This window comes from Temnothorax curvispinosus, unplaced genomic scaffold (assembly GCF_003070985.1).
Source record: "Temnothorax curvispinosus isolate PA1 unplaced genomic scaffold, ASM307098v1 QBEX01015564.1, whole genome shotgun sequence".
Taxonomy (NCBI): Eukaryota; Metazoa; Arthropoda; class Insecta; order Hymenoptera; family Formicidae; genus Temnothorax; species Temnothorax curvispinosus.
The window spans coordinates 40,248-64,635 of NW_020225344.1; the positions used below are offsets into that span (position 1 = coordinate 40,248).

Below are 24,388 nucleotides of genomic sequence, written 5' to 3' on the forward strand. Positions count from 1 at the left end.
TATCTCGAAATATATGTATACGTATAATATGCTTCGCAGCCATGTGCTGGCGCTTTAAATGCGATTACACTGCAGTTTCCCTTTAACACCTGGAATCCGGTCTACATGTGAAACTTTAATCCGCATCGGGCTCTTTAATCCGTATCCCTCGATTAAAAAATGTTTACCCTAGGATAATTCCAAGATTTCCCTCTCGCTTTAAGTAATATGCAACGATAAACAGAAAGATATATGAGAGCTCGCGGAGATTCCCTTTTTAATCGACGGTTTAAAACAGCGACGGCAAACGCAGCGTAACAACTTATAATCACGACGACGAGAATAATTCTCCGGAGTCAGGTAACAATGTCGTAATAGAGCGATAATAGCCATCAATGGTAATAAACAACGACGACGATAATAATTAAACGGTAGCGATGAAATAATGTCGGATAATGATCGCGCGCTACACATTTCAAGGTTCACAGTCCGGATTCTTTCGTAAATATCACGACGCAATGATCGGCAACGACGAGGACGTCGACGTCGAGCAGGCGAACGGGCCGGAAGCGGAGGGTAACGCGGATTCCGAGGCCGATGCGCTTCAAAATGACACGCTCGCACGTTATCGTCGGGCTTTCCCTTTAACCTGATTATCACATCAGCAACGCACAATCCGAGCACGCAATCCTCCTCTCGAGCAGTCGTCGCTCCGAGAGCTCCGCTCGCTGCCCGGCGAGGCTGTTTCGGAGCAGGATCGAGAACGAGCTCCCCCGTGAGGAAAAAGATCGTTTCCATTAAAAAGAGAGGAGAGCACTCGCGTGTACGTGATAAGAAGCACGCGGGACGACGACGACGACGACGACGACGAGCCGGCGAGTCCCCGGTGCTCTCCTCGCCTGGCCGAATTGGAGGTTAACCTGTCACTCGATAGCGGATCGATTTTACGTGCGCGCGGGCGGGATGAGCGGGAGGGGGCGCCGCGGCGGACCGCCGTTTCGACGTCGCGCGTAGACGATATTATGTAATTTCTGGCACTCACCTGGTTCGCCGGAGCCGTGCGGACGTTCCGCGGATGACTGGTGTGGCGGCTGGCGGCTCCCGATGCGGGGCGTCCCCGTCCGTGGAGAACGGAGATAGCGGCGCAGGAGAGACGGACGGCGATCACGGAGAGCGAGAGAGAGGGAGAACGTGCGGGGGAGAAGCGGCGAGGTCACATACACACGTACACAACCGTCGCGGCGGGTCGCGCCGTGGCAGCCCGCCGATGCGAATATTGCGAATGCGATTCGACCAGCGACTCCGACGGCGGCTGCACACTCCGCGTTTCGCGAGATAAGAAGAGGCGAAGGACAGAGAACGTGAGAAAAAGAGAGGGAGAGAGAGAGAGAAAAGGGAGGAAGAAACGTCAAACTTTATCACGAGAGCAGCATGACGTGCGACGGGGCTGCAGGCGGCGCGGGCGCGCGACAACGGCGACGGGCGAGAGGAACGACGACGACGACGACGACGACGACGACGAGTACACACGCGCGGCACCACCGACACCGACACTCGATGACGTCATACCACCGGCGGCAACATGGAGCCCGCACGACGTACGCGCGAACGACGCGCGAACACGAAACACGTACGCGACCACCACGCGCGACGATGACGATCGCGACGGCGCCGGCGAGTCAAGTCGATCGCTCTCGCTACCGGCCGGAGAGCCGTGCCCGTGCGCGGCGTCTAACCTCGAAAAACGTTAGCGCCCCGGAGTCCGGAGCAATCGCGAGGGAGAGTGTGTGAGAGAGAGAGAGAGAGAGGGAGAGAGCGTACAGTGTGCCAGCCGCGCGGCAGCGGACCGAGCGGACGCACGACGCACCCCGTGCGCAGCGGCGACGAGAAACGAACCCGAACTGAGACGAAGTCCCGGCCGAGCCGCGCCGAGTCGGCCCGAATGCGCCCGCGAGCGCCGCGCGCTCTCATTGGCCGAGCGCCCGCCCCTGCCGCCGCCAGCCGCCAGCCGCGCCGGTCGCGTATGTTCGGCCGCTCTCGGCGCGCGCGGCGCGAGTCATTCCGGCGACGCGTACGATGCGACGCGGACCCGCGGACGTGGAGTACGTGGATATTCGGAGCGATCGATTGTTCGGTGTCACTCTAACCTCTTCGCGGACGCGCACGCGAATCATCGACCGAAAGTCTCGTTTGATCGCTCTCGTCCGTGAACGATAGCCCGTCGAGCATCTGGCGCGGTTTGAACGCACGCATTTTCGCGCGATCGCTCGACCGTGGCTAACTTCATTCTCGCTTCGAGGGAGTCGATTCGAAAGTGAAAACCTTTCGCCCGGCATCGCCGCGCCTTTCCAACGCGTCATTCGTATATTTGGCCTCTTGTCGACGCTAGAGAGGAAAGATTAGACGCCGCTTGCACGACTAGGTACGGGAAATGATAAGCGGAAATTGAATTCCGAGAATGACGAGGTAACTTTGGATGAACTTTGAACGGCAGATCGCGGCGTGCGCGTATTCCAAGGCCGCCGCGCGATTTTTTAGTCGGCGCGCGATCTTGCGCAATCTGTTTTTCTTCAGCAACTAACATCGAAACGAAAGTCTTCAATGTTTAACGTTAATTAAATATTGTCAAATTCCATTAAAGTTTACGCGATATTTAGAAAATTGACGCCTTTTAAATTTTGTTAAACAAAAAGTGGTCTAAATTGATCGAAAGATATCTGGAATTCTCTTTACTCGAAAAAGAATCTATTTTCGTGATATATTTGTTAATTCAAGAAACTTTTTTGTAATTATTATATTATGTAATTAACGAAACGTTTTTCTACGTTGCGTCACGTATTATCGCGTAAAAATCAAAATTCTTTCAGAGCTCCCCTAATCGATCATCATGACGCCGTCACCTTACGTCTCTCGAATAAATCAAATCGACGCCGCTCAGTTGGACACGGAGATCTACAAGGTATTGCGGAATCAAGCCAGGGAGATCGCCAGGTACGGCGCGCCCGGCAAGATCGACAAATGGCAAGCGGAAGTGGACGCCGTCCTGAAATTCTTCATCTGGAAATTCTCGCTGCAACGTGGCTCCTCCACATTCGGCCAGCGGCTCCTCAATCTGCACTACGCCAACATCAATCACCGAAAGTCCGTGCTCCACTTGATTCTAAGCGTTCTTCCGCAGTATCTGAAAGACAAATTAGCTCACGAGAACCTATCCGAACGTGGCGCGTTCGCCCAAGTGCTAAAGTCGCTCGTCGACTGGACGACGAACGCGATCAATCTCCTCGAGCTCGTTAATCTGCTGTTCTTCCTCCATCGGGGCGTGCAACCGCGCGTGATAGAGTTTCTGCTCGGTCTGTCCAGTCAGTCGATAACGACTCACCGACCCAGAATCATCGGTTACTCGTATATGACGAGGGAATTGCTCTGGCACGGTCTGATGGAACTCTTCACGATCGGCATACCCATGATAAACTTCCACTATCTGAAGCACGCGGCGATGAGGCTGTGGCGGCGGCCGGAACCGTCGAGCGGCCTGTTCCCGGTGATGAACGCCACGACCAAGTGCGCCTACTGCTACGAGGACCCGATTCTGCCGTCGCACGCCGGCTGCGAGCACTTGTTCTGCTACTACTGCCTACAGGCGCACTTCACCGCGATGAGCGCGTTCCATTGTCCCACCTGCGACGCGGAGCTCCGTGCCGAGGATATGAAAAGATACACGGTCGCGAGCGCACCGCGGAGCGACGACGAGGAGTCGGACGATAGCTTCGAGAAAGTGGACGATGGATAACCGCGAACGTACGTATATTTTCAGTTTTATCAGAGACAACTGATGGTGACTCGAAGTGACGTGATTGTGATGAACGAGTCACGGTGCCAACTTTCGCTTTATAGACCTCGTCAAATACTATCTTTACAAGTGAAAATGATTGATGTTACTGCAATGTGTGATAACGTGTTAATTCCGTTAGAAAGAATTCACCTCAACGACCAAAGTAATAAAAAATAAAATATAGAAAAGAAACAGTGTGTTTTGTCGCAAACGCGACAAATATAAGTATACAAAACTAATTTTATTATTATATCGGTGTTAATTAAATCTTCTAGGAAACAAATAAAATTATGAATGGAAAGAGAATCGCCTCTCTCAGATCGCCGCATCGATTTATCGCGGGACACGACGGAGGGGTGTATGCGTGTGATATTAATATTTTGTTTTTATTAAAAATAGCAATATACAAAATCTTCTTTATTCTTCATTTCAATACAACAAATCCCGGATTTGGGGGGCCTCCGACACCCTCTTTTTTTTTTTCTACTTTTTTTCCGAAACAAACAATAATGGATCAATACATACTCTCTTGGCTCTTATATCAAAATTAGATTAGATTATATCATATAAAAATATTATGCTGCGCTGTATATTATAAAACGCTTCATCTGCCGCCGCGCAGGTTGATGGATCGATTGTTCACACATGCAATAATGACACACATTCATCTCGATTAACTTATCATTCAGTTGCTGCACCTGCGCTGGATGGGCGGGCACGTCCCCGGATTTATTACACGAGAAACAACATTATAAACACTATAGCACAGAAAGGGGGGGGGGGAAACGCGAAACACATACACATAAATTAACACCTTCCATCCGCCTCTCCTACGACACTACAAATTTCATTCGAATCCGAACTCTTATCGTCTTTCCCTGGAATGTATGGATTTATAGTACGAGTATAGCGCGGTTTCTTTCATCTTGTCCTGTGAGAAATCCCTTCTCAAAATATCGGGCTTGTTATTTACTTCCTGAGATATCCGCGTTTTACACTTGCGCTCCGCTCTAACATTAATCTTACTAATCGCGAACGGAAACGGAGTTCGCCCGAAGAAAATAATAAGACGCACGGGAAGCATGATTTAAATTACACAATTCTATCTTTTCCATTCCTTTCCCGAATTGCGCGTGTATCGCGCGCATATCCTTCTTAAAATTGAATTCAAACTTGGAAGTGTCTTACTTTTCTCAAAGTTGCCGCTATTTGTCGTTTGTACATTCTTTCCTCGGACGAACTCCTTGATTATTCTCTCCGCATTCTTTACCGGCACTTTAGCGACGATACTAAAGAGATCGATACGAAGGGCATCGCTCTCTTAGGATACACTATCCCAAGAGAGTGTCCCTTCTGTACCGAGAAGCGATTTTTACTGTTGGTCTCGCTAACAATAGGTAAGCGAAAAACACAATTTCCTGATATTTCGAGTATGAAAGAGAGAACACAATAGTGCGAGGCATTTATACTTATTGATACGTGGAAACGGTTTGCGCCTAAGTGCCATTATAGCTGCTGAATTAAACCGATATTACATCTCGGACGAGATCGACATATTTCCCGAATCGCTTGCGTTTCACAATTTTTCGAGCTTGTCATTCAGGCAAGATAAGGTGCGATGTACTATGTATAAAAATAAAAGATTCAATGCAATACGGTGCATATCTCGCCTTTTTAAAGATTTGAGAAAATTAATAAGGTTGAGGAAACTCAATCGATCGATATTACAATGAGTTAAAATAAAACTAGATTTAATTCCAACAAATTGGATTAATTGACTTAATTTCAAATAATATTTGAAATATAAATTGCAATTAAATCAGATTAGGTTAAATTTTGATTTCCGCAACTTTGAGATTAATTTTCTGCAATTTTTAAAAAGTGTGATTAGATCGCTGAACCCTCTCTCTGATCGAAGAGAATACCTTCGAATTTTATAAGTAATCGCAAATCTATCGTTAAGACGTGGAAAAATCGTTGCACAACGATACGGCCTGTGGACTTTAAATCTTCCCGAGATTCTCAGAGAAGGTCTATTATTTTTTTCCCTTTTCAAGTCCATAAATCATTTTTCATGGAAATTTAAAAACCAAGAAAATGAAAGTCACTAAATTGGGAGCGAAAACGGATTAATCCATAATTTGAGTAAGATTCTCAAATACTGAGCCATATTTGACGTCAATCACACAAATTATAAGCTTAATCCGTTTTAACTCCGAACGATTTGTTCAAATCTAAAGAGTTAAGTAGGAAAGAGCGAGTCCACAGTTTGCTATAATGAAACAATATTAATGATTCGTTTTCGACGCAAAGACACAGTGAAAAAAAAACATGCTTGCGATATGCAACTTCGAAGATTTACAGCGCATTCTCGTAAACGCAACGGGATCCAAGTCGCGTATAAGTTTCTTAAGCGCGAGTTCGAGCGCAATTGACTATACGCATATCAGCTGACTCTAGGCTGATCTCATCCTCGTTTTGCTTTTCTTTCTTTTTTCGAGAGAGAGAGAAGTATATGTCATGTTATTTGCTGGATGCAAAAAATGTCAAGTGAGTAGGGACTAGAGAAAAGTGGTAGTGAAGAAAACTGGTTTTACAGTTTGTAGGTGTATCTTCTCTCTTCCCGATGTAAATCGATTCTGCGTTAACCGAAACGCTCGCGAGAACGCTAACTAGAAACTCTTTGTTTGTCGTCGTCGTCGTCGTCGTTGTTCTTCTCCTCGCACGCGCATTTCCCTCTCTTTTTTAACGCTAATTTCCGCGACTATACCTATATTTTACCCGTATACACTAAACATTGCACGGGATCAGTGCGTATTCACGTAGGAACATTGACAGATTTCTTCTTAGGACTAGGCAGAGAAACCGTCGATTATTGGCTGGCAAAAGGACGATCTCACCGTATAATACACAGGGTGTTTTCATCTCGAATTCTATAGTCGCACGATTTTCGAAAATTGCAAGTACAAAAAATAAGTGTCGAGAAAAGAGGCCTGAAAGATTCCTCGAAATCAGAAGGCTTTTTTCTCTCTTTCTGTTACTTTCTGTTTTTAATTGAATTTTTTTCAACTTTTGCTCTTTTCAAATTCTCGAATTTTGAGGTACCCTGTGTAAGAAACGAAATGCCAACGACCTTCGAACGAATGGTTTTTTAGACTCGAGGACGCTTGCGCTGCTTCGTTGATTCACGATTATGCGATACGTGTACATTTTATCCGCAGCGACAATGGATATATTACACATGATATTCGTTCAGTCGCGCACACTTCATGCTTACATGCTTACGTTTATTTTCCTTGGTGATTATCGTTTTGAAAAACCCTTTACCAATCAAAACCCTTTTTTTTATAGATAACGATCATCGCTGCCACAAAAACCATTACCTTTTGCCCCTTATAAGAGAACGCAGCCCCTAAGGCAGCATAAGTGCAGGCGCAATTGGATAAAGGTGATATGCAGCATTTAGACAACATAAAAATTTAAAGAACTCTGTAGAAATTATTCAAAAAGGTCTTAATTTTTTCGAATAGAAAAAATTCATCTTGTCTTTAAAGTTTTTCTAAGCGTCTTTTAAACTTCTCTGAAATTTAAGATCGTACCAATTGTCGTTATCAATGAGATTTAATACGAATGAAATTCTTTAAAAATTATGCCGTCACAAATATAATATATAATATAATATTTCACAATTTCTAACAAAGTGTTGTTTTAGAATCTTGTTAGGGGAACGGGGGGTAGCCCCGGACATTATTGAAACTTAAGTATACCGCATATCTATGGCCATTGTTTATTCTGCATATGTCGAGATACGTAATGGCCATAGATACGCGGTATACTTGAATTTCAATAATGTCCGGGGCTACCCACTGTCCGGGGCTACCCCCCGTTTCCCTACTAAAAATTTTAGAATTTTTCTGATAAAGTAAGTTAACTGCTAACGGGACATCTATAAATATTGAAATTTAAATTCACGAATTATCCTCTTAAACGGTAAAATTGTCAAAATCTATAGATTATTTTGTACAGCTAACGAGTTTCGCGGCATATCATCTTCATCTATTTGTTCTGCAATTGTTAATCCTACAGCTCTCGTGACGACCGGATCGTCCTGGAAAATCTTGGGACCTTTCTGTTTTAGATCATCGTTATTATCACTATTGAACGAAAAAAAAAAAAAGAAAACGGACAATAGAACCAAACAGTCCAAGATTATATCACACGTATTTGCGAAATATTCTTAATTCTCATTAACTTATTCCTCTTAATGTTCCGATCTATCTCGCGAGCGCATAAATAATTTACGCTTAAAAAGATTTCGCAAAAGACTTAGTCAAGAACTCTTCGCAGTAAAATCTTTCGTTAGGCACATGTTCGATCAGCTCGATCGCGCGATTCGGTCCTCTTTTAATCTCTACTCTTTTCTAGGAATCTGACGATTCTCGAGATTGACGATCGTGGTCTATGATCGCGCGATTCAAAGATTTCACGAGAGAATCGATTTTTTTTTCTCTGCAAAATAATCGTACTTTCTTCTTCGATTCTAGTTCGATATGCTACATTGACATCTGAATAATAATGCACGTGACTCAAGAACTAATTTACCTAACGCTTTCATTCCTTTGTTCCAAAAAAAAATTAACAAAAATAACGCTTAAAAATTCGAATAAATTATTACCGAGAACGAGATATATCTTATGTCTATAAAACAATCGTTTTGCGAAATCGACTGCGGCCAATGGAGCTCTCTGCGTGCGAGGATAATCGGAAGAATCTAAACTTGGCAATATATCGTTTTTAAATGCGTCTATATAAATCATACTTGCATACGTCGTCTAAATCATCACATTCGTATTATTATGTCATAAATAAATCTTAGGAAAAAAAGAATTGCATTAAAGAGAGATAGCAGTTTTGTATATCTGAATATCAACTTATGAACGTTTTTATATATAGTTTTTACATATATATATATAGATATATATATAGAGTTTTTATATCTTTCGCTATGATACAATTTCAAATTCGTTTTTTTTTACTCTGCCAAGTTTAGAGTTAATTTAATAACGAAGGCTTCCTATAATTAACACGATGATCGTCGTCGTAAATTGTAATTTAGTATCGCTACCCGATTCAATTGACTCCTCGAAAAGTATCGGTTGCGCGGAGAGTGACACATGGAATATTTGCGCTGTAGAAACCATTTTACACCGTTCTGTCTTCAACACATGCTTTACACGAAAAGTTCTTGCGGTCCATTGTTTGACGTGCGTCCAGCGTCTTTCGCGAAATAATTAATAAATACTTTGCAACTTATACTTACTTTGTAAAACTCGAGATCGCAACCTCATGCAAAGTCCTACCGCAAACCGCATTTGTTCGTCGCGCGACGTCGAATCTGATTAGCATCGATCGCTTATTCCGACGGTTTCAATTAAGAATACAGTTTCGGCGGACCCACGGTTGCATTCGAGCTTAGTCTGAATTAAATATATGTGAATTTTTTACTAGGACGAAAGACCGCTGAACACACGGGACATCCCTCGCCCATCGCATTTCATTTTAAATTTCTAGTACCTGATATAAACTCCTTTTTGATTTTTTTTTTTTAGATTTTACTTGAAACACTTATGCCCGGTGTTCCATGCACACACATACACGCACATTCACTCACACGTACCGATCACCCGGTCATCAAGCGAATCACCACACGATGTAACGAATAGGACGCGCGCGTCGACGTTTCGTGAAAGTTTTAAACACAATTTTACATGATTCTTTTTCGCCGCGCAACTGACGCGCTTTGCTTTATAAGACTTAATTAGATCGCAGAATTGATTATATTGCTAAGATTCACGTTGAAAAACTTATTAACAAGGACGAAACGATAACGACGCGAATGTCCATCTTGGATAACGAACAAAGACTGCGAAAATAATAATGACTAATCCTAAGGCACCTTCCGCGCCGCGCGCCGAGAACAGCGAAAAAAAAAATGAGGAAAAAAAATAATACAGCCAGTCTCGGTCACAAAAATAACTTTCTCCTGATACTTAAGTAATTAAATCATTAACATGCAAACTATTTGGCTATTTGTACTGCATCCGTCGAGTTTCTCACAAGCTGAATAGCCAGATAGCCTTCTTGATTTTTCCGTAAATCCGCGTGTGTGTTCCGTCCGAATGACCGATGTAACAGGGTAATGGTCCCCCGCAATTACGCACGCGATCGGCATTATTAAGTACGTATCTGTTTCCGCAATTTCGATCGATGTGCAACGGATCTCCGAGATCGAGAGCGCTGACTGAACGCGTCATTGCGTTCGGAACGAATAACATACACGCGATTGTTTTACTTTTTACCATTTGGTGTCCAAATTGCATTTGCCCATCGACGACGACGTTGGCGCCGACGACGAGGATGCCTTCCGTTCAGCGCCGGGCGCAGCGCTTCCAGAGAACGGACTAGTGCGTTTGTTCATTTCTGAAAGAGAAAAGAGTTATCGAGATTAGCAGTGTATAGAAAGAAAATAGGATATATCGATACAAAAAAGCTTTGTTCGTAATTTTTTTCTCCTAGATAATTTTACATCGTGACACCTAGATAATTTTGAATCATGCAAAATAGGTTTGGTTAATCCGATAGCTTCACAGAGATTTCGAGAGAGAAAGAATTTTATAGAAATATATAGATATAGAGAGAAATATAGAGATTTTGCCAGTCCTGTAGTAGAGCAATAGTAGAGTATAGTTGACAAAATGCAGAGATCAGCTTCCTCAAAATCTTTGTTTTGCTGTTAGATTATGCAAATCCGTTTAATTAGGCTGCTCGAAGTTAGGTAAGCTGCCCGTGCGTGTAAATTCTTACATACCAGATATTAATAGCATTATTTTGCGCCTCGCACCCCATGCGGTAATTCCGATTTCGAATAGGTCCTTCTCTGTCAGGGAAGGAAACGTGGCCATGTCCACCTCGTGAGACGTGAACAGGCCTAGCGAATGAAAAGAAAGCGGTGCTGCGTTTCGATTTTTTTCAAGCAAAAGCAGAAAATAGAGTAAAAGCAAAGCAATGGCACTCAATAGAAGGCGTGCAATTACTAGATTGTAACTTTTTTATACTCACGTATATATTTCTCCAACCCGATACTAGTCAACATGCTGCCCAGATCATTGTAGCGATGGGACGATGTAATTTTGTTCAAATGGGAGGTCGGCGTGTGATCCATATAATTTGAAGCCATCCCAATCTGTCCAACGCGGTCTTTGCTCGAGATAATACCACCGAAATCCATATCGGTATTGAACACCGGCGTAGTTGGTTCTTTCCACAAGTCTGAAGGATGTGGCAGATCCTGCAATTTAAAAATTCTCGCGTCAATATCTCGATTTTTAATAAATATTAATTATTGATTTTATTAAATAGTTATCGTCAGAGAAATCACTATTCACTTTGAATATTTCAAGAAACTGTTAGACATTTATTTTAGATATTAATCTATAAACTCGCAAAGAATATCAATATAAATCCTTGATAGATTTTACTCTCATAAATTTCGGAGTTATTGTGATTCAATTATTTTTTATATAGCCAAGAAATCCGAAATAGTTACCTTGCTTAAATCACTCGTAGTTATGGACGGAATACTTTGGCTGAGGCCATAACCGGACCAAGCGGACGTTGGTACACGGAAATCGTTGTTGCTTGACTTATTCTGCATCGCCCTTGTAGCCAGCAGTTTCTTTTGCTCATAGTCGAAGGGCGTGAAATTCTGCTGTGCAGCCATCTCGAGTGATTTCTTCTCGCAACCAGGTGCACGTCGATCCGCAACCGGTAAATCGGACAACATGCTAGTTAGATCCGCTGAGAAAAAAAAACGGATTATTTGTAACTTGTAAATAGTAATAATCGATTGTTCACAATAGCTAGATCGTTGGCTTCTCGAAACGTTTGACTTACCTAAGTTAGTATTAGCATCCGTAGGGTTGACTGGTGAGATGTTACGAGGACTGATGGCAGGACTAGATAGGGAGCTAGAAACGCTGCTTAGCGAAGAATAGGCTGCAAATAAATTCGTCGAATAAAAATCAAATCAGTTTTGATGGTTCTTATAATATAAAACGTTTAAAACGTTAAATAATATCGGGAAAAATGTTAAGTGCTAATAACATTAAAATATATATTAACACTTCGACTGCCAATCCTACACGAATTACGAATTGATCTTGTTATTCAAAATTCTTTTCTGCTTTGATACCTCCGAATTTATTTTTTGTGTAGCGAAACATTTTCAAATTCAAATTCAAATTTTATTAAACTACATTTATAAATCAAAATAAAAATATATAAAAATACATATATATATATATATAATATATATATATATATATATATATACACGCAACTTCCTCTCGCTGCATCTTCCAAAATTTAGATCAAATAATATTTTTTCATCTTACAAAAGTTTTTATATTTCTGTCGTGAAAATGATGAAAAAGGCGTGGCAATCAAAACGTTAAGTAAATGTTTGTACAAAATTGAATGTATAAAAAATTCGCGTGGAATAAATCGGGTAATCACTCACCGCTGCTACCGTCTTTGCTATCTATTAACGAATTGGCGTTCAGACCGTGGATACCGGAAAAGTTGGTCGATACATTGTTATGGTGAAACGCTCCGAGACCGGGAGGCATCACGTGGTTCGATAATCCATGGGGCCCGTGAGAAGATCCCATCATATTGTTGTGCAGCATTTGTTGCGTCGTCAGCAGGTGATTCAAATGAGAGTAGCCAGAGTAGGGATACGGACACATCGACTGAATATAATGATGAGGGAGGCCCCAGTGTGACGACAATCCCAAAGAATTCGGTGAATGCGAGATCGGTGATACGCAGTACGGTGAATTTTGCGTGTTTACATTTAACATGCTCGAGAAGTTTTCCGGTACGCCGCTGATCAGATTGTTAGTGGAGCCTAATTGAATATTAAAGAATTTATATTAATATTAAAGAATAAAATAAAAACATATTTATAATGAAAAAATGAACATAACGGAATTGATCATTCCGGCTTTTCTAAAATTCTTCTTTAATTATTAACCCGAAAATATAAATAAAATTTCGCTAAATTAAAAAAAATTGCATTAAAATTTATTATAAGATTTAGTTGTAAAAAATTAATGAATTTATTGAAGATCACAGAAAAATCTGTGCCGCGCGACGTGGTTCGATTGCCACATCGATCTGTTCGAAGATATCACATTTCTTTCCTATTACGATTTATTTCGACGAATTTATACTCACCATCGTTATTGGAATTGCCTTGAAAAACATTGCCAGCATTCGGAATGTGATAAGTAACCGGTATATCGGCGACAACCATAGGCTCGTCCAGTCCCAACAACTGCTTTCGTGCCTTGTAAATATTACTAGCCTTTCTCTCGATTCCCTTGATAATCACGGAAAGCGTACTCTGTTTCGGCTTGTGACGAACGTTGATAAACACGTCCAGAGATTGCATGAGCTGGGAGATCTTTTCGGTATCCACAGAAGCGGTCATAGAGTCTTCCGGCAGATCGAACATAAGTACCAGTGGTAACGAGCCCTAAACACGCAATCATCGTCATGGTAGTATCGTTACGTAGAGTAGTTAGTATAAATGAATAACATTTATATTAATCATACAGAGAGCCAAATTGTGAAAAGGAAACACGTAACATATGTACAGTTATTTCGCAATCAAGCATAAAGTAAATATATTTTGAGACTCTGTGTTCCGATTATTCCATATAATATATAACGAGGTATGTGTAATAATTGAAAATTATAATATGTAATATATAAATCATTAAAATTGCTAAAATTGAAAGTATAACGTAAAAAGAAATTTTAAATAGTGAAAGAATAACTCTAAAAAGTAAAAATGTTTATATAGAGGAAAAAATAAGGGAATATACAATAGTAATGCACGTTTAGAAGGAGAAAAGATAAAATTTGGGATTAATTATAGAAAGCCGGATGTATAAACTTACCACTAACTGTTGCCTGGCCAAATAAACATTGTTTATGTCGCCAGTAATAGTGACGTTGCTTTTTTTGAGGCTGGGTATATTTGGATCGCCGGCATCCGGGAACATAATCTGCGTGGCGGTACGCTGCATTATCATCTTCAGATTGCTACTCTGTTTCCCTAGCACAATGCTATGGTGTTGGGGTGAGATCTCCATCGACATTTGTACTTGGATTTGACTCTGTGAAAAGAAACACGCAAAAAAATTAGTTTCCGAATAAAGGACAAAAATTTCCAAAAAAAATATGACAAAAGTACTATTTGCTTTTTTCACACATTCGACTTTTTGATAAAAATTAGGAAAACGATAAATTGATATAATATATATTCTGAATATTTTTAATGAGCGAATCAAGAAACATGTAGAAAAAATTAATTGCAAGACAGTGATCAAACAAGATTAGTTTCATAGGAAGAAGCTGAAAAACAATTCCGAATTTAATTTTTCCAATTTTAAGATTAATTTTCTCTTGAAAGCAAATCTTTCAATTTCTTGTTACTCACAGCTAAATTTTTGCACATATAACGGATCAGCAGATACGTCGCTTCTTTGACTTGGGCAACCTCCCACTCGCATCCCTTGACAACCACCAGCGTAGCGTGCAGCTTCGGTCTTGTGCGAAACATCACCTGTACGTTGTACTTCTCTTGTATCTTCACCACGTACGGCGAGGTGCAATCTGGCATGCTCTGCGAAGCGCCCATTATAGGCAGCTCGAAGGAAAAGATCAGAGGCGTCAGATTCTAAAAAAGACAGGGATTGTAAGCCGATGTTTCTCGAACAGTTTCATCTTGAGGTGGGTGTATGAGCGAGTCAACAATGAATGAACAGCGAATGCAAATTCCGCGCTGATGGAAATTCAAAAAAGACCGTGTAAGCAGAACATATTATTTGTTAGCGTTCGCTGTTCGTTCATTGTGTTCGTTCCTGACCCACCTTCATATAAGATCTCCCACAAATCGCCCACTACTTTTTTTACTCTCGATCAGAGATCTTTATTCTATCGCATAACACATAATATTTAACACAACATTAAATTCTTGATACCCATGCCTGAAATAGAAATTCTCAATTAACGTGGTGTTCAATTAATTGAGAAATAAGATTGTGTCTTCTTTTGAGATGTAACAACGTCTTGCATGCAATTTCCGCATGCGCACCGAATAGAAATATCGTGGATATCCGAGAAGTAATACTATTTATTTTTTTACAAAATAACTCAATCGCTCGTGTTCGGTATTCACGTAGAGTGATTACCGAGCATCAAAATTGTACATCTTCTGGGATATCCTGGACACACGATCTTGCGAGAGAAATCTCACCCTGACACGAGCGCGGGCGCGTTCGACGCTCTCCATCTCACCAGCGATGGAGACCTGATTGCTCTTGTCTTGGTGATTGCTGCGGTTGCTGTCTGGGAAATGGATGTGGCAGCCGGTTTCCTCCATCACTCGTTTAATTGTCAAGCCGCCTTTGCCAATGATGTGCGAATGGTCGGTGTAACTAACGTCCAGCTTCATGGTCACTCTATTACTTTGCTGAAAATCAAGTTTGCAAGATTGATCGTCTGTCGAATCGACATATTATATTTACAACTCCATATCTTTATTGCCGATTATAGTCTATTTCGATTCGTTATTTCAATTTAACTTCCAAGCACCTTCGATTCCATTATTCCGAGAAATTAGACATTTGCTACTTGGAGAAATGCAGTTTCTCCAAGTGCTGCGATAAATTAAGATTAATCATCTCAGAAAACACTATCAAACATACCTAATTAAATATATATCGATAAACAATTAAAGTTAACTCTAGATTAAAAGAAATTTAATTCGGGATTTAATATTATTAACTGAAATAATCTATCGAATATCAAAAATGACATCAATGATGATGATCTCTCTTGAAATTATCATTGAAGGTAATCTAGATAAAATTCACTTTGATAAAAATTGACATTGCAATTATTGATATTATTAATGAGAATTAATAAAAAACCAAAAAGTTTCTACCAAAATATTAACAGATATTTAAATGCAATTTTTATATATAGAAAATTAATTCCGTATCACGAAATTATCGGCTACCAAGAGAAAATGCGAATATTTCCCGTATATCCTAATAATATTTTCTCTATGTTTTTTCAACCGGCATATTTACACGCGCATTACATTCCGCGCTAATGTAATATCTCTTCTCCGACAATTTACATTCGTTTGCGTTACACTCCGTATTTCTATACCAACTTCGAGATCGTCGACTTTACGTGCGTGAGTTTCTCGGACCATATCGCCGATCCGCCGCGGAACAACTCGTGCGCGCAACTTTAGATATCGCGTGGCTGAACGTTACATAAAGTCACGCGATAACGTCGCGCGATCCACCGTGCAACTTCAGGAATTCCTTCCTGACCATATAATGAGTCGTCGTCGTCGACGTATCGCTTCGCTCGCAACGAGGCCGAACGCAAGAGTCTCGAAACAACTACTTTGTAAAATCGTCACAATTGCGAACGAAAAAAATATTTGTAAGAGTTAAAAATACATTCAACGACAGTTCGCAATTTTTATACTTGACTAAATTCTACTGAACAAAATTCAAAATTTTGCAAATATACCGATAGTTAATTATAATTTTTCATATTAAAGTTTTGATTTTGATAACGATGTTGAAATCAAATGACAGAAAAAAGAACCACAATGGCGGTTCCGCTCATACCATTCTATTCCGCCAGTTTAGATATTCAGTAAATGATTTCGAAAACCAGACAGATGCGATTACGATTGCGAAATTCAGGACGTCGACATCCTGGCGTCGGCTCGAAAAGATATTGAATATCCACGCACGTGTCCGACTGAGCGCTCTATAAATACCTTTGCGCTATTTACGCACCATTCGCGGTCCGTAATTAGCGGTATATATACAAGTGTCGCTGTCGCGCCACTTTTGCATGCTTGACGCAAAGCATGACATCTATTTTAAAATGTCCGTGCACTTGCCGCGATTGCAATTGCGCTAGAGTAGAGATCACGCGAGGAAGAGGTGAGGAAGAACGGCGGATTCTCTCGTGCCCGAGAAAAACCGAGCGCAGAATTTTATCCACGTTTCTCTCGGGCGCGAGGGTATACGACATACGTGTTCCTTTCACACGTCCTTCTTTACACCGCTTCTGTCTCCGTATATATTCGTGTCTCTGGAATGTATGCGCGCACGTCGGAATGTACATTCGACAAAGTAACAGGAATCGATCGGTACGCTCGGTATGGCTTGGCATAAAAGCGACAAGTCCGGCTCGCCTGCCGTCTCGCGATTTAACGGTAACGGAACCGGCTAACAACGTTTCGCTGCGTCGTCGTCGTCGTGACTTTTTTAGCTAAGGGATGTTCGCAACAATACGAGAATACGAACGAAAGATGCGGCGTAGTAATAATCTATAAATCGCTCTTCTAAGAATTTCAGAAAGTAAATTTTTAAAAATCACGAAAAAATCAAGTTCGATCAAGATTCGACCTAATTTTAAAATATTAATTTTCGATTCACGAACAATTTAATCTCAAATTAATTTCCTTTTGTTCAAATTCTTTTCCTCGAGTTTTTAAGAAAGCTAGTGTGCTAATCGTCTAATTAATCAAGATATCCATATTATCATGTCGCTTAGCAGTGACTTTTATCTTCTCTCTCTCTTTCTCTTCTGCACGGCAATTCGGCTGCTCGTCTAAACGTAACGATTCGCTTTCTCGCCTGGGAATTTGTGACCGCGAACGGCGACGTATAAATAGAATATGTACGTTCTTTCCGCGTAGTCTTTCGCCTCTCCTTCCTTCACCGTCTACTTCCCTCGACCTTCCTCACTTGCGACACGCGTCTGGTAATTAAATAGAAAGGTGCACGGAACCGGATAAAAAAGATATCAGCATAAATCGAAGGGGAGTCGATCTGAAAGTCTAATGACCCGACTAAAAGTCGTCGAATTAATCGATATCGCTCTTACTCGCAATTAGATAAACAAATTTAAATATGTATCTATTAATACTAGTATTTATACGTTAAACTTTCGATAGCGTATCCTATAAAAGATCTCGTCTATTTTTTATCGCCTTAATCTGCACTTTGTTTTGACAGTTTACAGGACAGTATCCTTATATTCGTGAGTGCTTAAATTATACAAGTGATTATATAATTGATAAAATCTCCGATTCGTTACAAATTCAAGCTGCTATTGATTACTATCGCCCGCGGATGATGTAACACTTAAAAAAAAAAGGAACATATGGTCGATCTGCCATATCACGTAATCGAATTCGGTAACCGTCCATACCACATTTAACTGATAACTGATACTAATAGATACACGTCCTTGCGTTCGATCATGCGCGCGAGTCGTCATTCCGCGTGCGACGTCGTTTCCTCTATTCTTTATTGCGAGACCGCTGGTAATTGCGCCGCAGACAATGTTGCACCGTAGTAGGAAAAGACCTCTATAGCCATTGCGTTCAATGTTTGCAGTTTAAATATTCGATAGATTCCCGTTACGCTGACATACTTCCTTCGTGGGAATTTTGCTCGTCGACAAAACGATTGCCCCTTCACAAGGAAAAAGCTTGCGATTATATCGACGGCAATTTTGCACTTTATTATTTGCAATTTTGCAAATAATAATTTATCGTGCCCCACTCTATCCTATTCATCTAAGATGCTATATATTTTTAAATACTAAAAGACCATTCCTATTTTTGTAATCTCGCAGTATTAATTGTAAAACGATATCTTTGACGCAAACTGGGTTCTATCGATATACTGAGTAGGAATATGTACAATATATATGACTTACCCGTGTGTCCAAAATTTCCATTATCTTCTCCTTCGCTGATCGTACATCATCTAATCGTCCCGCCACTTTTATGTGCGGATCTGCGAAAAAAAGGGCAGAAAATTGAATTACGATAACGATCGTGTGTGGGCGTATAAGAGAGCACGTAATATAATTTAAGGCGGCGGCGAGTCGCACCTTTATTACACCGAGCAATCAATTATAATAGACCTCGTTAATTACATGTTATACATAATTATACTTCGTTCTGCGCCTGGCAAAATAAGCAATTAACGGAAATAGTAACTTCTTCTTTATAGCTACCAAATATCTCTTAGGGAATATATATAGAAAGATTCTTTCTAAAGGAATATTTTTAGATATTTTCCACATGTACCTTTCGTCCATATTTTTCGGATTTTTCGAATAATATAGCATAGGCCTCAGGCAAATTGAGTTATATTGGAACCATCGACAACGATTTCGTCGATAATGCTTTCATCGATAACGAGTTTGACCGGCACCGAATATATGTTCACACACTGACATAAACAGTCATAGACTTTTGTGTATCGTCAGAAGCTCCTTTTGGTTTGTTACGATTTGAAAGCAAAATATCCGCAAAACTGGGTGAAATTTTTCCTTGTAAAGGTCGACGAACTCACCGCGCTTTAGATGTATGTAACAAAGGCACCACCAGCCTGTAGCAAAGTAAGAATTCTACCGATTCAATGAAAATATTGGAGACGCATATATATATTGTAGACGATACACAAAAACGTTGGTATTGGTGAATATTTGTGTCGCCGAATACAAACTATATCGGTCAATCTTGATGTCGGCGAAACAACGTCGACGAGAATATTTTCGGTAAAAAGTCTGTCGATGATTCCGATGTGATCCCGAAAGAAATTTACGACGCGCAGGGCCCCGAGGATAGAAAGACGTCGCTGGCGAGAATTGGCCACTGCAGAAAACCCGAAGTCAATCGATAATCATTTTAAAGTCAATCTTAGTATTCGTGAAGCGCACGCTTGCTTCTTCCTGAACGCGAGGCCTTCGACTGTATAACGTGTGTTCCAAAGTCGAGTGCGATGACGCGTCATTGACGCTGCATAATGATCGCACGTGCACGTTTCGCTCGTTACTCGATCCTTATCACGCATGGACGAGACTCAATAATTCATCCATTTAGATACAATAATTATTGGCAATTAGGAATCAATCATTAAATGTAAATATATAATATGCGCGAAATAAAAAACTATGATTCATTGACGCTTAAAAATGTGTGACTTTGAAATATGAGTTTTGATAGGAGAAATCGACGTTTCCTCATTCCTTGAAATTTTTGCTGAATAATCTGGTTATGTAATTTTTTTTACTTTTTTTTCATAAATATTAAAAAATTCTGGCGCGCAAGTGGATAATGAGATCTTAATTTTGAATTAATCTCAAGTAGATTTGCTTCAACAGAAATCGAGTCGAAAATCGATTATTAAGATAACATCGTTGTTTCAGTGACATTTTCTATTCAGTAGAATTGAGAATCATTTGGAGTTTTTGGCACTGTCGCATTCTCTATTCCCGAACGGAGATTTCTCTGCGCGAAGAAAGATAAACACGTTTTCGGAATTTCGTACAATCAAAACAACGATACCATATCGTCTGCGTCGCGAAGTTCGCACTTCTTATCTCTCCCCGATTACGTAAGAGAGATACCGTGGAAAATAACGCGATATCTATATATAAATAATATGCTTTCGAAAATCAGAGTCCGATCAAATTCTCCTATACGATCGGCGAGGCGTTTAGATCATAGAAAATCCTATGTGTTAGTGCGATTATCTATCAGTCTTCGCCACACAATCCGCGATTTTATTTTTAGAATCGACGCGCGACGGTAGCATGCGGACTCTTCGGTGCAAGACTTTGAGGCCTGACCTGACCTCTTTAGCCGCGCCGAGCATAGAAAGTAGATGAATCCTGTTTGCACAACGCGATAAGGAGTGTCGGCTGCCGTTGCGGTAACAAGAGAGGGGCAGGTGTCGGAGGCTCGGCTGATTATCTGAGTGATACTAGATGTTTCTTAATAAAATGTATATATCGCTGTGCTGCGTGATCAATTCTCGTAAGAAGAGAATGTCAACGAGGGGAAACAATGATAACAATGAGATATACGAGGATGAACTGCGATAATAACGAAACGAGGAAAAGTTATAATAACTGTCATTTAAAAATATAATATTTGTATCTGGATACACTGAAATTTAATAATAATCGTGGTTTCAAATAATCTTTCGTTATTGATCTTTTTAGTAACGATAAGTAATATTTAATAAAGAAAGTCACTTTTTTTTTATTCAGAATAATTTTAAAAATCCTTTTTTATAGCATTATTTTATACGTTGCCTATCCTATTTCCAGAATTTATGCTCCGATAAATTGTAATGAATTAAATCAAAACTTCCTCGATTGATCTCACGATAATCTTATAAATTTCCTCGATTTCGATCGGAAATAAAAGTTAGATAATTTTATGAAACAGTAATATTGCGAAGTCACGCGATATCTGGTTTTTTGAAGTTTGTTGTTTACTTTGCAAACACACATCATTCAATATCTGTTGACTAAATATAACTGTGATGTGATGAGCAAACAGAAAACTGGCACTTTATTGAGAAATAAATACAGCTTCAATTTCGAAATAAAGCTCTTATCTCTCTCTTCACCTATTTTATTCTTTATTTTAAACTTTTTTATGTGAAATTTTCTGTAAAATAAATGTAAAATTTACTATATAATTTAGTTGGATTATAAATTGTATATAGATATTCGTTTAAATTCAATTTATAATTAAAATCATCTAAACTTGTGATTTCTATTTGTATCCTCTTTTCGTATTGATTCCATGAAATAATAAATTTTTTACTTTTACTGATTATACACTGCATGCATTGGATCGTTGTTGCATTTATAGAAAATATGATTGAATCCAGACATAGATATTGTGTAACGGTTATTATAGTTATTATAGTCTTTCCTCATGTAGTTATACACATGTAGTTACACGTCCGCCAGAGAAACAAAAACTATGTATAGTCTTATCACTCGAAGAGCACCGTGGCTTACGTGACTCGCAGCACATCGACATCTTCACGCGGCGAAGAATTAGAGCGGGCTACATGATACTGATTGACACGCTTAATTCGATCACAGACAATTATCCAGCTGGTTAGGCCGGACTAGAATCCCGTCGATATCGCTGCGCAAAATTCACAACAACGGCTTCGAGAGCAGGTCAAATCGCAAGGTGATATCCTATCGCGACACGGGGGAGATAACTCGATAATATCTATTAACCCTGAAGAGCGCGTGATGTGAGTTAATTTGACCCATTCGCTGCCTCGAGTAAATTCCATTTCAAGTATTACATCTGTGCGAGAATACTTACTGCCATTCGTAATTTTCTTATCAACTGCGAAGACGCGTATGGAAATATGGCATGTATAAGTTCGCAGAATATTTACAAAAATTTTTTTCAATTAGAGATAATTTCCAATTTCTGGAATTACTTACATAATTTGATTATCGGTCTTCTTTCAATATTAAAGTCATGTTACTCTGAACATTAATTAAAATTTTATTTTAATAAAATTCACTTGACAACTTTATATTTTATTTTATACGTGCACGTTTTTGTTTAATTTATTCGGAAGATATAAATATATATTAAACCTAATTAAATAAAAATCTAATTAACTTAATGCTGAACAAAGAACAAAATTTACTTCAAATCAGCTGGAGCCTTCACTATATAATAGCAATCATTTCAGAGAATCCAAGTAGCTTAAAAAAAACGCATTAAATAAATCCATAACATTCCGCGCAAGTAATATTTCAAGTAATATTCCGCAAGTGAATTTCTACAGAATTTAGACTCTTGCAACAGACTCTTGCGTTATCGTTTGGTGGTCGTTGACGTTTCCGCGATTGCATACACAAGAAATTATTAGAATGACTATACCAAAACTTGTAAATGACTCACAGTAATCCGATCATGCATTTGCATCCGCGTACGTGAGCGTTTTTCTGTGTATTTGTGTTTGTGTGAGATAACTCACACGTTCTAATCATAATCTGAAGTCAAAACGAACAAGAAGATACCTGAGTTTATTTATACCAGATTACATGGGCTACCACGCGTGAGCAAATTCGTAAAATAAAGAAAAAGCAAGCGATAGAGAGAAAAAGAGAGAAGAAACATATATGCAACAGCTGTTTAGGTCACGAGAGGGAGGGATGAATCACCAAAAAATTTCCACAAGGTCCGGTTGTACGAGGCGACGACGCCGCCGCTTCAACGAACATTGGATCGATCGACGCGTCGTAATTTTATTTATCGAGAAATAACTGACGAAATAATCTCGCAATCGACGTGAAAAACGTCGATGGATGATTAATCAATTGTGGCAGATATATATGTCTAGAATTCTCGATTTTTAATGCGATCATTTTTATGCGAATTTTTGTGCGAACGTGCGATCTTTCGACCTTTTTGAAATTCTCATTTTAACGCTTCTTGCATCGCAATTATTTTTAGCGACTCATTAAAAATTCGTGGATTATCAAATGTTTTATAATCGAGATGACATTTCAAAGTATAAAAACTCACTGTTCTTTGTTTAATTATACACTTCATTAATTATGCTCATCTCATTATAGAATTTCACAAAAATGTAGACTGCAGTTTTTATTTAAATGTTAAAACATTGTTGTGTGCATCTATAATCTCAATTAAATAAAAAAATTTCTGGCAAGTTTTAACGCCAGTCAAGTCCAATCGATCCTAAAATTTCCGCTAGGTATGCAAATGTTTTTTTTTTCGCACGCGATTTTACTTGCGCCAGCGATGAAACTTTAAATAGCGATCGTAGAGCAATGTGCGCAAGATGCGCGCGCGTCAGCTGACGAAGAGGCACGACCGACCACTCGGTTGACGCAATCCGTGAACAACGCGTATTCGCACGATTACGCACGAGTTCGAATGCGGAGAAACGTGCGGAGGATCGTGAAAGATGATTTTCTCCTACGGGTGTATAATCTACCAAGGACGCGCGACACACCGAATCTGAATTCCGCGTCGCCTTCGAGCTATCGGTAGCTTCCGTTCGCGCGTTTATTTCACGCTATCCTGTTTGTCACGAGAAAAAAACCCGGTAATCTTCGAACTCATGCAGCACATATTTTTAGGTGGATTTTGAATCTCGGTAAAGAAAAACATTACTTTTCCATATTACTGCTTTCGCACGGATATTTATAATTTTAGAAATTTAATTATTTTTAATTAGAAAGAGTACCATTCGCTTGAAATTTTTGAAATTTTTGTTCACGCTACCTCGGGATTAAACGAAAAACAGGCCGTCACAGTCTAATTATATTTTGAACGTGCGTTTGCATTTGTTAATGGATATTTTGTCAACGTCAGACGACGATGACAATGCTACCGTATCAAATGCAAATGAATCATTTGGCTTTTAGAAAGAACGTTGCTCCCCAATTCTCATTTGTCAGAAAACACAGATAAACATAATATTAATGAAGCTAAAGGCATTCCGTTATCATGTCAGCCGTTGTAATCATATATATCAATAGCTCAAATAATGCCTTCTTGCACAAATATACATAGCAAAGAAAAATTTT

The 24,388-nt window shown here is 39.9% G+C and overlaps 2 protein-coding genes across 9 annotated transcripts in view; one reads left to right on the top strand and one right to left on the bottom strand.

Annotated features, from left to right (window-relative positions):
• The first annotated feature begins 2,040 nt into the window (after positions 1 to 2,040).
• Positions 2,041 to 24,388, top strand: part of LOC112465858 (peroxisome biogenesis factor 2) — a 41,671-nt gene continuing 19,323 nt past the window's right edge. The window contains exons 1-3 of one of the 5 annotated variants that reach the window (XM_025033624.1): positions 2,041 to 2,445; positions 2,847 to 3,777; positions 4,087 to 4,178. In XM_025033624.1, the coding sequence (XP_024889392.1) occupies positions 2,867 to 3,769 (903 nt within the window). In that variant the 5' untranslated portion in view covers positions 2,041 to 2,445; positions 2,847 to 2,866 and the 3' untranslated portion in view covers positions 3,770 to 3,777; positions 4,087 to 4,178. The other 4 variants (XM_025033619.1, XM_025033620.1, XM_025033621.1 and 1 more) reach the window with 4 other exon arrangements.
• The window catches only part of LOC112465853 (protein bicaudal C homolog 1), a 36,650-nt gene continuing 16,443 nt past the window's right edge, over positions 4,182 to 24,388 (bottom strand). For 3 of the 4 annotated variants that reach the window (XM_025033610.1, XM_025033611.1, XM_025033613.1), the window contains 11 exons: positions 18,707 to 18,786; positions 15,198 to 15,413; positions 14,379 to 14,618; positions 13,837 to 14,055; positions 13,109 to 13,409; positions 12,390 to 12,779; positions 11,765 to 11,866; positions 11,418 to 11,668; positions 10,931 to 11,159; positions 10,680 to 10,799; positions 4,182 to 10,291 (listed from right to left, as the gene is read on the bottom strand). In XM_025033610.1, coding sequence (XP_024889378.1) covers positions 10,167 to 10,291; positions 10,680 to 10,799; positions 10,931 to 11,159; positions 11,418 to 11,668; positions 11,765 to 11,866; positions 12,390 to 12,779; positions 13,109 to 13,409; positions 13,837 to 14,055; positions 14,379 to 14,618; positions 15,198 to 15,413; positions 18,707 to 18,786 — 2,273 coding nt within the window. In that variant the 3' untranslated portion in view covers positions 4,182 to 10,166. The remainder of the gene's footprint in view (positions 10,292 to 10,679; positions 10,800 to 10,930; positions 11,160 to 11,417; positions 11,669 to 11,764; positions 11,867 to 12,389; positions 12,780 to 13,108; positions 13,410 to 13,836; positions 14,056 to 14,378; positions 14,619 to 15,197; positions 15,414 to 18,706; positions 18,787 to 24,388) is intronic. The other variant, XM_025033612.1, reaches the window with a different exon arrangement.